Source organism: Marmota monax, unplaced genomic scaffold (genome assembly GCF_021218885.2).
Source record: "Marmota monax isolate L192 unplaced genomic scaffold, Marmota_monax_Labrador192_F-V1.1 WCK01_AAM20220418_F8-fsc00041, whole genome shotgun sequence".
Lineage (NCBI taxonomy): Eukaryota > Metazoa > Chordata > Mammalia > Rodentia > Sciuridae > Marmota > Marmota monax.
The window spans coordinates 6,428,255-6,441,687 of NW_026695238.1; the positions used below are offsets into that span (position 1 = coordinate 6,428,255).

Here is a 13,433-nt window from a genome sequence, read left to right on the forward strand (position 1 = left end):
GCAGGCAACGTCATATTATTATCACCAGTAAAAAGATGCAAAGAAACCCAAAATATTATCAGTGATCCTGTATGGGTCATGACTCTTCAGATAGATTTTTCACATCTTTCTACTTTTCTATATTTTCTAGTTTTTCTTTAATGAGTTTTTATTATTTTTTTTTCAGTGAAGTTTTAACATTTTTAAGTAACTAAATGCTAACAGATATTTCTCCCCCGTCACACACTTCTTAGGGCAAGGATTAATGTCGTTCCTCTGTCTTATTGTCACCATCACATTGGTGTCTATGCCACACACTGTTCCTCATTAGGAAGCACAGCATCATGCCTTTATCTACACCCAGTGGGCAAAGAAAGAGAAGTAACACTTTTGACCATCACTGTATGTATCAGAACTATTCTAAGACACATAAAATTAACCCAATTAATATTACCATTTTATGAGCTAAATATGATTTAATTTCCACTTAATTTGAAAGTGACAGAGCAGAGAAGCTACCAACTAAAGGTACAAGTCAATCAGTCATTGGAGACCAAATCAGAATCCAAATCTGACCACCCTAAAGCCAGTCCAGTTTCTAGTTCCATTCACACGGTCAAGGCTGATCACGTTGCCCTTCTGGTACTTGTGCTCCTGCCTACCCCCCAACATATCCTCCTTGGAGGATGGAAAACAGATAATGTAGCAACCCCACCTGAAAGCCTTCAGCTAGCATGCAGAACCTAATCCAAGGTCCTTGCTGTGGCCTACGGGAGGCCAGGCATGACCCACTGTAGCCAGTCTCATTATTTTTGGAACAATCAGTAGTAAAAAAGGAATCATTTTAAAACTATACCATATATGGCAAAAAAAAAACTATGAATATGATGTCTCAATAAAAATAAATTACATTCACATGAAAGGTCTATTTTGTGACTTCTCCCTGGTTGTGGCTCAGTGGTAGAGCGCTTGCCTCGCATGCCTGAGGCACTGGGTTCCATCCCCAGAAGCACATAAAAATAAAAACAAAATAAACGTATTGTGTCCATCTACAACTAAAATAATAATAATAATAATAATAATAATAATAATGTTGGCAAGGATGTGGAGAAAAAGGTACACTCATACACTGCTGGTGGGACTGCAAATTGGTGCAGTCAATATGGAAAGCAGTATGGAGATTTCTTGGGAAAATGGGAATGGAACCACCATTTGAGCCAACTATTCCTCTCCTCAGTCTATACCCAAAGGACTTAAAAACAGCATACTACAGGGACACAGCCACATCAATGTTTATAGCAGCACAATTCACAATAGCTAAATTGTGGAACCAACCAAGATGCCCTTCAATACATGAATGGATAAAAAGAAAAAAATGTGGCATATATACACAATGTAATATATTGCTGAGTAGCAATAAAAGAGAATAAAATCATGTCATTTTCAGGTAAATGGATGGAGTTAGAGAAGATAATGTTAAGTTAGCCAATCCCAAAAAACCAAATGCCAAATGTTTTGTTTGATATAAGGAAGCTAATTCATAGTGGGATAGGGAGAGGGAACATGGGAGGAATAGACGAACTCTAGATAGGGAAGAGGGGTTGGAGGGGAAGGGAGGGGGCATGGGGTTATTAATCATGGTGGAATGTGAGGAATCATTATTACCAAAGTACAGGTACAAGACACAAATTAGTGTGAATATACTTTGTATACAACCAGAGATATGAAAATTGTGCTCTATATGTGTAATAAGAATTGTAATGCATTCTGCTGTCATATATAAACTTAAAAAATAAAATAAAGAATCTCTCTATTATTTTAGTAATGTAGATATAATAATATGCAAGCTTAAAATTTCAGAAATATTTTTATAATGTATGTATAATTATTAATATGATTAAATATAATATAAAACTAAATTCTATTGTTTGTTCACCATAGGATAGATTAATGCAAGATCTCATTTCATCTTCTCTAGAGTCTATAAAAGAAATACATTTTTTTTTCTCTTTATAGAACTGGAAGTCAATTTAGATAAATTAAATAATTCACCCAAAATTGTACAGTATCAAAAAATAATTTATAAAACTGCTGATCTAGAAGTTAAAATCTAGGTTCTCAAAATATTTGCTCCCCAGCACTAGGCCTTGCAGACTTCAGAATATTATTTTCAGAGCCATCTGCCATTTTTAAGAATTTGGAAGATAAAAAAGGAATGGGAAAGAGAGTTCTCTTGGAAGCCTGTTCCCGTGCCTGGCATCTTATCAAGCTCATTTTCAGTCTCTTCTGGTCTTTCCTTTAACTACTGCAGAATCTCAATTGATTCCCTGCCTCCAATTAATCCATTGACTCTGCTCTGCACCATGCTTTTAGCGTCACATTAAAGACAAGTGTGTCCTGCAGATCAGCAAGCACACCCCTAATTCGGAGCTTTGAGCTTTGACTCTTACCTTGTGTTTGTTGTTTCTGTAAAGTAGGGTAAAGATCAGGAGGAGGGAAATGAATGCAGGGGTGGGGCATGGGGGTGTGATGTGTGTTTTGGGCCTGGGCTGGGAAGAGTTCATCTCCCTGGTCAGCAAAGCTTGCCATGAGGTTTCAGGAAAGTTACTGAAACTCTGAGGGTCCAACAACCTTACTAGATTGTCAAGTGGCTGTGAGGATTTCTCAATCATACTTAAAGTCTCCTTCACAATTCTGGGGAAGTCATTGTTTGTAAAAGCTCAGTAAAAGTATAAGTATTGTAATTGTAGGTTACCTAATCACTTAGTCTACATGACTTGGAGTGCTTCAGTGGCGTCCTTGACCTTTGCAATGAAATCCAAATGCGTCAACATGATAAATGTGTCAACGTGATCTGGTAGAAGGCAATCTAAACATGGCCTGGTTACCTCTCCACACATCTTTCCCCACTTTTCCACAGTCTTACCCAAAGACAGTTCCCAAAATGTATCACTTACTTTCCGTGACCTACTCACATGCAATGACCCAATCAACCCAAGCTCCTATCCCTGGACTTCCCACACACACACTTTTCAGACCCAAACTGACCTACCCTCTTCCAGACCTTTTTGGATCATGCTACCCAGACCCAGCTTAGAAGCTTCTCCTCCATGTCCTACCCCACTCCTGGTGTGGGGTAAATATTTACTTACTCATGTTTTTCTGATTCTGCTGAGACTCAGGAAAGGAAAGGAAAGGCCCATCCATGCATCTCATCATGGACTCTTGAGAATGACATTTAATTAGAAATCAAATGATAATGATACTCCAAGAAAAAGCCATTTACTTGACGGAGCTGGAATTGGTGCACAAACCTGCAAGACAGCGTCCAGTGCTAACTAAGGAATGCCTTGCCATCCTGGGTGGCTGTTTAAGTTCTCCAAGAGTCTTCACCAGACTGCATCCACCATCATTTTGCCATTGGAAAACTGATGTTTTGTTACTCAACAAGATCCTGCTGCAGCTGAGATGTCCCTCTCTCCCACAGCCATTGCTTCTTTCCACCACCACCCCACCCGCTCTCACACAAGTGAGTTAGGGCTAACGGCACTATAAAGATCAGACCACTGCAGCCAGCAGGCAATATTCCAAGACCTGGCTCTGTATTATATTAGAGGAATAAACAAAGATGCATAATGCCTTGTGAAACTTAGAAAGCCAATTTCTCTTGTGAGCTTAAATAATCTGAGCGGAGTTCTGACCATAACAGTAAGCACTTATTTAAGAACCCACCGAGGACATACTCTAACTGAAGCACTGTGTGGTGGAGATTTTACTGAAATGAAAAGGAGAAAACCTGAATGGTATTCCTGCCTCCCCTCTTACTAGCTGAATGTTGTGAAAAGCTAGACAATCATTGGGCTTCTCTGCAGCACACTCTTATAGATTGAGAATCAGATTCTTGAGCATGCTTCCCCATAAAGATAACAGAAAGATCAACACAACCTGTGTGGACACAGGTTGTGTGAAATTCTCACACATGATACAAACCACCATAGACACATAATGTGACTCCTCAAACTCTTTGATACTTGCAATTAAAGAAAACTCTAGCAATATAGAACTACAGAAAGAAACACTGTGTTACAATCAATTCTCAAGACCTTTTCTTGAGAATACTAGTTTCTAGTATTAAATTTGAGAGTAAGGACAAAGGAGAAAGGGGAAAATAATGGAAGGTAAGTAACTAAAACTAAATATAATAAAGTTTTCAAAGAAGATGTGCTTGGATTTTGCAAGAATAAATTTAAGAAATTTATTTCTTATCACTATTTCCTTTTTTTGTATTCTATGGGCATGACATAGGTCTGAGCAAAATTCTAAAAATAAGAAAGGAGGAGGAGGAGGAGGAGGAAGAGAAATAGAACATATAAAAAGTTCTGTAATTTAGACTAAACCGTGAGAGCAACCAAAATTATTAAAAATATAGTGGATAATGGTGAAATGAAACCGTGATGTGGAAACTGATATAAGCAGTGATTTTGTTCCTTTCTAAAAACTTTTTTTGTTTGTTTTTAGAAAATTTTTAATTGAATTGAATTGAATGGCCATGAAAATTCATAAAGACTGAAAGAAAGAAAAAAAGCATAAAGCTGAAATTGTCCCTTGCACATTGGTGGAATAATATACTTATTAAGCCTATTCAAGTTGAACTATTGTCTTTATTTTTAACATTGGATAAACATTGTGGCAGAACATTTTTAAGAAACGAAGTTTTATAATTATCAAATATATATAATAAATTTAGCTACTAATTAGAATATTGCCAAGTATAAAACTTGAATCTAATGTATGAAATATGATATGTCAAGAGCTTTATAATGTTTTGAACAACCAATAAAAAAAATTTAAAAAAAAATAAAAAAATAAAAAATAAAGACATTCTTTTTCATAAATGATTCTTTTTGAGATTTTAGAGACCTGATTTTTAGTAGTCTCATAATTATCTGTGTAATCATATTTATACCATAATTTTCTTGCCAAATCCTTCCTTCATTTCTAGTGTAAGGGTAGAATAAAATTTGGCTTTATCCAATAGTCTTATAAATGACATTATAAATCCATCCATAGGTTAGAGGTTCTGGGATATAGGAATTGTGATTTGTTTTGTCCTTTTCTCTCCCCAACATCTGGGACCTCGCACAGATGTGCTGAATTCATGGAAGCCCTAAATGCCCTCTGTATTTTCTTAGTGCAATTATGAGGCACCCTCCATGTTACATTATCAAAAAGACTTTAATACATAAACATACAACTATCAAACTTAGTATTTAAATCAATTTTAAATACTTGAAAACAAGCAAGCCCATATAATTGAGGTACAAAGAATTTCTGTGGTGCATAAGAACCAAATATAAATGGTAACCAACATTCAATAAATATGCCAAGCAAATTGACAATTAACAAAAGTTGGAAATGGAAGAATTTCAGGATGGGGGGATACAAACATTCAGACCAAGCAGTCTTCAAAAAGGAAAACCTAAGCACAAGGGTGCCCCTCCCAGACCCTTCTCACCCTTGCTCTCTAAGGAGGGGGTGCTATGGGGAGTGCTTGCTTAGCTTCTGGAGCCCTGGTTTCTAACTGGACTTGGCAATGAGGGATCCCAGTAGTTGGGAGAAGGGAGGAAAATGAAGCCAAGATGTGTGCCCCCTGGCTCCCTCCTGTGAAGTCACCTCTGGCTGTCTGTAGCCCTCCATCAGAGCCTCCTGCTCTGCAAAGCTCCCTTTCCAGTCTCCAGGGAGCTCACACTACTACAAGGCACCTCTTCTGCTTGCACCAGGTTACTACATAATCCTTTGTGCTTCCGCTGTACCCCTTCCAGTTTGCAAATCAACTCTTTATTCAGAATCCTTCTCTAAATTTCCAATTCAAGTCTGGCATCTATTTTTGATTGAATTGATCAGTCAGGACTGATACCGACCATGAATGCCAGAAAGGACAGACCCACATACTTCTACAGGGGCTCCCGGGCTGCCACTGTGTTTCTGTGAACAGTTCACTTCCTGTGAGCAGTTCTCTTCTCTTCCAAGCCCAGGACGCAGTTAATGATTTCCTCTAAGTGAATGTAATCTGCAAAAAAAAAAAAAAAAAAAAAAAAAAAAAAAAAACTCCACCTACAATAAACCTTGCTGCTGGGCTTCTCACCACTTGTATGTACATCCATGTGCAGGTGACCCTCCTTCCTAGAGGAGGATATTTGCTTTCCCTCTACACAGCCAAGAGACCACTGCAGTGTGTTTGCAGAGGGGAGGCAGCTCGGATGGCCCCAAAGAAGAATTTAAACTTTGAGTTAAAAAAAGAAAAAAAGAAAGACTAATTTTTCCATTTTTACCCATTGAGATTGAATTAAAAGGTGGAGGATCAGGAACAAGCCGGAGCAGCTTTCAAAACTTCAACAAGAAACCCTCAGCCCAAGAAAGTGCAGCTGGCCCACGAAGAGTTGGCATAAAACCCTTCCAAGCACTGAGAGATTTGCTTAGGAAAATGGTAAGAACAAATGCATGTTCCTTCTTTCATGAGTTTCTTTCTTTTTTTTTTTTTTCCTGGTACAGAGAATTGAACCCTGGGGCACATAACCACTGAGCCATATAACCAGCCCTTTTTTTATCTTCTTATTTAGAGACAGGGTCTCATTAGGTTGCTTAGGGCTTTGCTTTTCTGAGACTGTCTTTGAACTCAGAATCCTCCTGCCTCAGCCTCCTGAGGAGATGCTAGGATTACAGACATGTGCCACAGTACCCTGCTCTTCCAAGAGGTTCTTAATTGGAAAGACAGAGTTGTCCCCTTGTGCCTCACCTAAGATCCTCTCAATCCTCTCCACCAGGGATTCCCAGAGTGTTCTGGTCACAGATTCTTTCTACTAAAGAATCTGAGAGGCCCCATCCCCATCTGGCCTCCATCCCCATCTGGCCTCCCTGGCTTCCTTTGTCTGGCGTCATCTGAAAGTGCTCCTCACGGGCTGCATCTGCCCACTATATTTCTATTTATCTTAAAGATTCAGCCCTAGGAACACTTTCTCTGAAAAGCTTTCCAGTGGAGGTGGAGCTGTACCTTCTCCTTGGGTCCCTGTACTAACTTTTGCTACATTTTACTTTGTGTTGCAACTGTGTGTTTAATAATCTGGTTCATTCTCTTCCCTGGGGTCTTTTGGCAGCAAGAACTTTGTCTTACTCATCATTGAAAACCTAGTGCCCAGCTTGCAGAAGAAACTCGGTCAATATCCAACACACTAATCAATTAATTTGGAAATAAACCACTGCCTACCTCCCTCACTTTACAGTGAGAAGAGCTCACGTTTGAAGAGATATTTTCCAGGCTCAAGAGCTGTAGGCAGAATGATGGAAAGTCTCCAATGTCCTCAGATCCATGCTTAGAACTCCCCAAATCCCCTGGGACCACAGAGTCACCATGCCTCTTGAGGAAGAGACCAAGCACCACCAGTGTCTGCACAAAGAGACCTCATAAGCATCCATAGGCCTCCTTTTTTTCCGGGAAGAAAAGACACTGCTCAGCAAGTGGACATCACTCACCCTCTTAATTCCAAGGCTCATCCCCATGCACCATAACCAGAACTGCTGTCTTCTCCACCTTAAAAGGCAACAGTAAGCCAGGCAGGCACACAAGCCTCTCAGTACCTTGGGAGGCTGAGGCAGGAGGATTGCAACTTCAAAGCCAGCCTCAGCAACTCAGCGAAGCACTAAGCAACTCAGTGAGACCTTGTCTCTAAATAAAATACACAATAGGGCTGGGTATATGGCTCAATGACTGAATGCCCCTGAGTTTAAACCCCCACCCCAAAATAAAAGACAATAGAGAAGTTTGGGGGAAGATAAGGCTAAAGTGTCTTCATATTCCAGAGCGACTTTCCTCTCTCAGGTGTGCTATCAGAACAGCCCTGACCACTGCTTCCAGGCCCAGAAAACTTCCCTGGTCAGGTGCAACCAAGGCTTCCAGCCAGCCAGAGGCATCTTCCCAAGCCCTTGCTTTGTCAACCCTCTTTGTATCCATCTCTGTGGATTCTGAGTTCGATGGTCAGTATGGACCCCAGTACTGGTCCCTCTTTTTTATAATTATGCAGATCACAATACAGCCAACGTCAGACCCAGTTTTCTAAACAAAAAAAAAAAAAGCATTTTGCTTTTTGGTTCTAATCCTCCCAGTGGTGAATCCATCAAATCACCACCTAGTTCCCTCTGCAGTCATCAGAAATATCAAAAAGACAGCTTTTAAGGGATTCATTAGGCTCTGTGATTCCCACTCAAGCCCTAAGTCTTTGCACCATTCCAACCTTAAGTAATCTGTGTAATAAAACACTTGAAGTTTTGCCAAGAAAAAAAAAAAAAGAAATCTGTGTGCTTTTGGTCCTGAGCCAAAGGTGCCCTGGTTCAGAAGATCATGTATGGAAAGTATTTATTTATTCATTCATTCATTCTTTCATTCATTTAACAGATGGATTTGGTGTCCAGTATGAGTCAGACATGGTTCGGTTCTGGGATGTTGGGGCACAATGTTCAGCAATCCTCAGGAAATCTATTCCAAAGGTAAAAGAAACTTGTACCACAGGCATTTGGCGAGAAGACCCGTGCCCAGCTCTGCACTTGTCTGAAGCTAAGGCTGGTCATATGAATTTTTTTTTTAACAGATACTGCCACTTTCCACCTGTGTTCCTTCATGTTTGACCCTAGCTCTCCTTATCTATAGATGATTAAACACCAAAAAATCATTCACTTAGAATAATTGAACATCTTTATCCTCAGGAGAAACTTCCTTCTTGTAGTCATCTCGATGCTGGTCCCATGTGTTAATTTTAACTCTTAATTATGTAGTGTGAGGATAGATTCTTATATGCCAATTTCACACAAAAGGTGTGGATTAATCCATTCCGACTTCCATTTAAGGCTCTCTAAACTCACAACCATGAGCCAGTGATCTCACTCTTTACTCTGGTTTTAAATGCCAACACCAATAAAGATGCCCCTAACCATCTTCATGTAGCCAAGTGTGTGCAAAAATGCACTTGCACATTGGGCTAATTAAAGGCTTCCGTCACAGATGTGAAATCTGATATCTATTCCTAGGAAAATTGTTATAACCGCAAATTAATGAGTTCAAATTCTGATTTTCAGTTTTCATTGTGGGTTTTCAAATGGACTCCAATAACTAGATGGACAAGGGAACCTCATAGGTAGGTTCAAGCTTGGTTGAAGGCCAAGGGTTCAAAGCCTTAAGGGGCAGATTGCCCTGTGGAATGAGATTATAGAATCCAACTCAGTGTGGGCTTCAGGTTCAAGTTCTCATTCCCCTGGAGATTGAATAGTTGTCCAAAAAAAAGTCAGGGAAGAACGATCTATGGAGACTTTTAACAGGAGAAACACCAGCAGAGCAATAGCTTTCAGAGAGATACAGGAATAAGAGGAGGGTACAAGAAGAGACGTGTGTCATGCCCATTGAGTTCTAAGATCAGGAGGTGGAAAGAAAAGTGATCATGTAAGACCAGCTTCTGTTGTAAAATTCAAATCCTGGTAGCATTTCTTCAGTAATATTGGGGGTAAATTAACATTTTTTTAAACGGCTTTTTTCAACTTGACTGTGGCAAAAGCACAGGTTGCCATAATGAAGTGGGTATGACAAGCAGCATTGTTATAAACTAAAAGAGCTTCTGCTTCGAGGCTAGTAGAAGTCTCAGCCTGCTTCTGCTATTGTGCCACATGTAGCCAAGGCCCAAAGGCTTGGCAACACTGGGCCTTGGTCCATTCATGAGGACTGAACAACATATCAAAAGTAAGTGTTCGTTGACAATTAACTTTCTTTTCTCTCCTTATATTACTTTTAGAATAGATCATTGTCGGCAAAAGAGCAATAGGTTGATCAAAAGAGTAAGTATATGGGTCAAAATGAGGTAAAACATTTAAAATTTGAAAAACTGTACCTGCTGCACTTTAAGTCCTTGCGATTTTTAAAAGATGAACTCACTTACTTTAGGTCAGTTCACCAGAAGCCCCTGCAATGATGTTCCAGAATGTTCTACAGCAAAGTGGCCCAATACAGCAGCTTCTGGCCATATGAAGTTATTGTGTACTTAAAATGTAGCTAGTGCAGCTGAAGGACTTTTTAAATTTTATTTATTTTTAATTTCTTCAAATTTAAATAACCATGCATGACTAGCATTTACCAAACTGGCCAGGTCTTTTAACCATACAGTCCTCCACATCAGTTTAGACTGAAGGAAGCAGAAGAATGTGAGTTTAAGCACCTAGGTTCTGAAACCAGACTGTCACTGGGTGATTTCACATAGGCTCCCTATGCCTCAGTTTCCTCATATGTAAAGGAGGCATCTTAGTGGCATCCCCTGACATAATGGAGGACTAAGTGAAGAGCTCCAAGGTATTATGACTGTTTTCCCTTATGACAGGCCTCACACTTGACGAAACAGTGCATTTGGTCCTGTGCCTCATCCACTAGGTCACGGGCCCTGCCGTAACACCAGTGTCCAACACCATGCATGGCACATTCAGACTCCATTAAATAATAAGTGTGGGAAGGAAGAGAGAAGGAGAGAGGCAGACACCAGGGGAGAAGGATGAGAAGAAAGAAAAGTGAACAAAATGGGCACTGATTTTCTTACGAAGATTGAAAGGAGCTGCCAAAATAAATAATTAACAAGCACTTCAAATAAAAATGTCAGTGGACAGGACACTTGGGGATGAAGATGGAGCCCAGCACACTGAGGAAAACACCCTTCCAAGTGACAGTGAAGGGATGTGACAGTTCTGAATAGGGGGGGGGGGGGGGGGGGGCACAGGTGGAAGGTTTGCCTGCCCGCATTCCACAGCTTTGGAAATACAGATTCCAACCCAAGTGTCTCCAAGAGAACACAACTGTGGGTGGCACGCCCTTATCTGTCCTTTGCCCTAATAGGTTCCTTCCCATCAACAAAGGACATCAGGAAGTGCGGTCTGCTCTGTTGGCCAAGGTTTTTATTATACTAAATTCACCATCCTTCCCCACCCCCACCAAAAAAAAAAGCAGGATTGGGTAAGTTTTCATAACTGTTTATTCATTATAAATAGTAAATATTTACTGCACTTTTTACATGAAAGACATTTTTACAACACTTTGTTGTTGGCTGAGGCTGCAACACAAAGATCCTAGTTCTCTCATTCCATCGCCCTTGTCCAATGCAGGAACGAACCTCAGTTCTACACCTAGTGTCGTCTCACTAAATGCACTACAGTCACCGTTCTTCACTCTAAAAGGAATGTATTTGTGCCTACCTCATTCATGATTCCAAGAATAGAAAGAAATAAATAACACTGCCTTCCACCTTTCTTGTTCCTCTTAACATTTCAAAGAAAAGAAAAAAAAATTTTATTGACATTCTAAAATGTCACCACATAAACGTATGTAAACCTCGGTTCCTATAATCTTTTAATATTGGATATCATTGTATAATTTAAAAGTACATGAGAGCCACGTGGACATTTCTGCTCTTGCCCTGCCTTTCATAGAAAAGAGAAGAATGTAAACGTCATCATTTTAAAAAGCACTATTCTCTGACACGGTCTCTAATCAAAAGGAGCAAGCCGGGTGTGGGTTGTTCAGCAAATGGCAAACATCACTGCATTCTACCACAATGAATTCCAGGCTGCAAAAATAAAAGCCCCTGCAAAAATATAGTTCTGGTTTCATTTCTATCACTCTGGCCGTGGCCAAAGTGTCTGTGAGGTACACAGTATTGCACACGGAAAAGCAGGTATGTGACTCACGTCACTTGGCCGTGCCCTCCCCCTGCCCGGGTTGGCTTCCAAATGAAGGTGTATTGGAAAAATGTCATACACCTCTCCCCACACCGGAAAAGAAAAACAAGCTTTTCTTCCTGTCATCTCACATCCTGTTGGCAAAACGTGTCCGGGACATTTATTGACAACTAGATTCTAAACGAGGATATGATAACAAATAATTTATTATTCGGGAGGTCCTTTACATCTAGTCTAGCTTCCTAAAATATGGTGGCCTTTATTTTTAGATTAATTTCCAGTGTGTACAAGTCAGGGATTCCTCCTTTCCTGCTTCGATAAGTGAGCAGTTTTAAAGTCGCCAAAGCGTCAGCCTTGGACATCAAACGTGTTATAGAGTTTCCTCCGAATATATTTTAGAACATTCTGCTTGCTCAAAACACTCCATAAGTCTCAGATAAACACACATACACACACAGAATGGAATGTTTGAGCTCCTTGATCATCAGCAATAAAGAGTTGGCATATTTTGATTTGTAGTCAGGTTGAGCCATTGTTTTGAAATGTCGCTTGAGTCTTTTGTGGCTCCAGGTCCTTATCTTCTCCACTGCGGTCATCCATCCTGTTCAAAAGAAGCTGAAACCAACTTTTGCAGAAAGAAAATCAATTGATGCTCTTTGCCTCCACCTCCCCCAAAGGATGAATTTTTTTTTTTTTCTGAGAAGACTCTTCACGTCTAGGCTGTGGAGACCAGAAGCAGGGCCAGTTTTAGCTCCAAGTGGACAGTTCGTTTATGCAATATCTGGCTTGAGATAATGAAAGGCACCTGTGAGGAAACACGCAGCTTTTTAGGTCATGCTGGGACAATTCACAGTAAGGGGCAGTATCAGCTACAGGCTGACAATGTCATACTTAATACCGTGGTATCAAAGGATTGAGACTAATATTTTTATTCCTGAGACAAGTTTGACATAACTCTGTGTCCCTGGGATTACACCCCATGTGATCCTTGAGCTGACCTCATTAAGAACATGTGTTTGTAATGCCAGGGGTTATTTCACGTTGGCCAACCCTCATGTTTTTACCTACTGGCAATCAGGTTTTATGTCTCAGCAATTAATAACCACAAGATGTTGTGGGCCTCAGTTAAGAAAATAATTATGTAAGGGAGCCCTTACTGGAACAATCAGCTGGTCTCACCACAAAATTGGTACCGGGACGTAAGGCTTAATGATGCCTTACGCTCTCCCTTCTTAAGCAAAAGGTGAATTGATCTCCCTTCCAGGAGTGATCACCCCCTAGAAAGTCCAAGGCTTACTTTGTCCGTACTGCCCATATTGGTAGCCCGTGACAGGGTCCATACTGTAGCCTGTGGTGCTATAGGTGGGTGGACAATAGGACTGAGATGTTGGCAGACTGTCCAAGCTCTTCATATGGTCTAGTCTCTGACTGCAGCTGGCCGACACCGTGGTGGTAGGTTCCAGGCCCCCAGTGAGAGGGGAGAGCGCATAATCGGTCTGAGGCTGATGAGGTACCCCGCCATGATTGGTCAGGAGTCCCATTACCTAAAAGAGACAGTCAAGTTAGAAGACATCAGCACGGAGGGAGCACCAGACAGTAGCCCAGAGCTGAAAGAATAACTCGCGTGTCCTATTTTTCTTTCTTTGGAAGTCTGTTAAAGAGCTATCCCTAAGACTGTGACCTCAATTCAAAGTGGC

The 13,433-nt window shown here is 40.5% G+C and overlaps 1 protein-coding gene across 1 annotated transcript in view; it reads right to left on the reverse strand.

Annotated features, from left to right (window-relative positions):
• Nucleotides 1-11,681: 11,681 nt before the first annotated feature.
• The window catches only part of Pax3 (paired box 3), a 91,757-nt gene continuing 90,005 nt past the window's right edge, over nt 11,682-13,433 (reverse strand). The window contains exons 8-9 of the mRNA XM_046439928.2: nt 13,034-13,280; nt 11,682-12,541 (exon numbers count right to left, since the gene is read on the reverse strand). Of these exons, the coding sequence (XP_046295884.1) occupies nt 12,507-12,541; nt 13,034-13,280 (282 nt within the window). The 3' untranslated portion in view covers nt 11,682-12,506. The remainder of the gene's footprint in view (nt 12,542-13,033; nt 13,281-13,433) is intronic.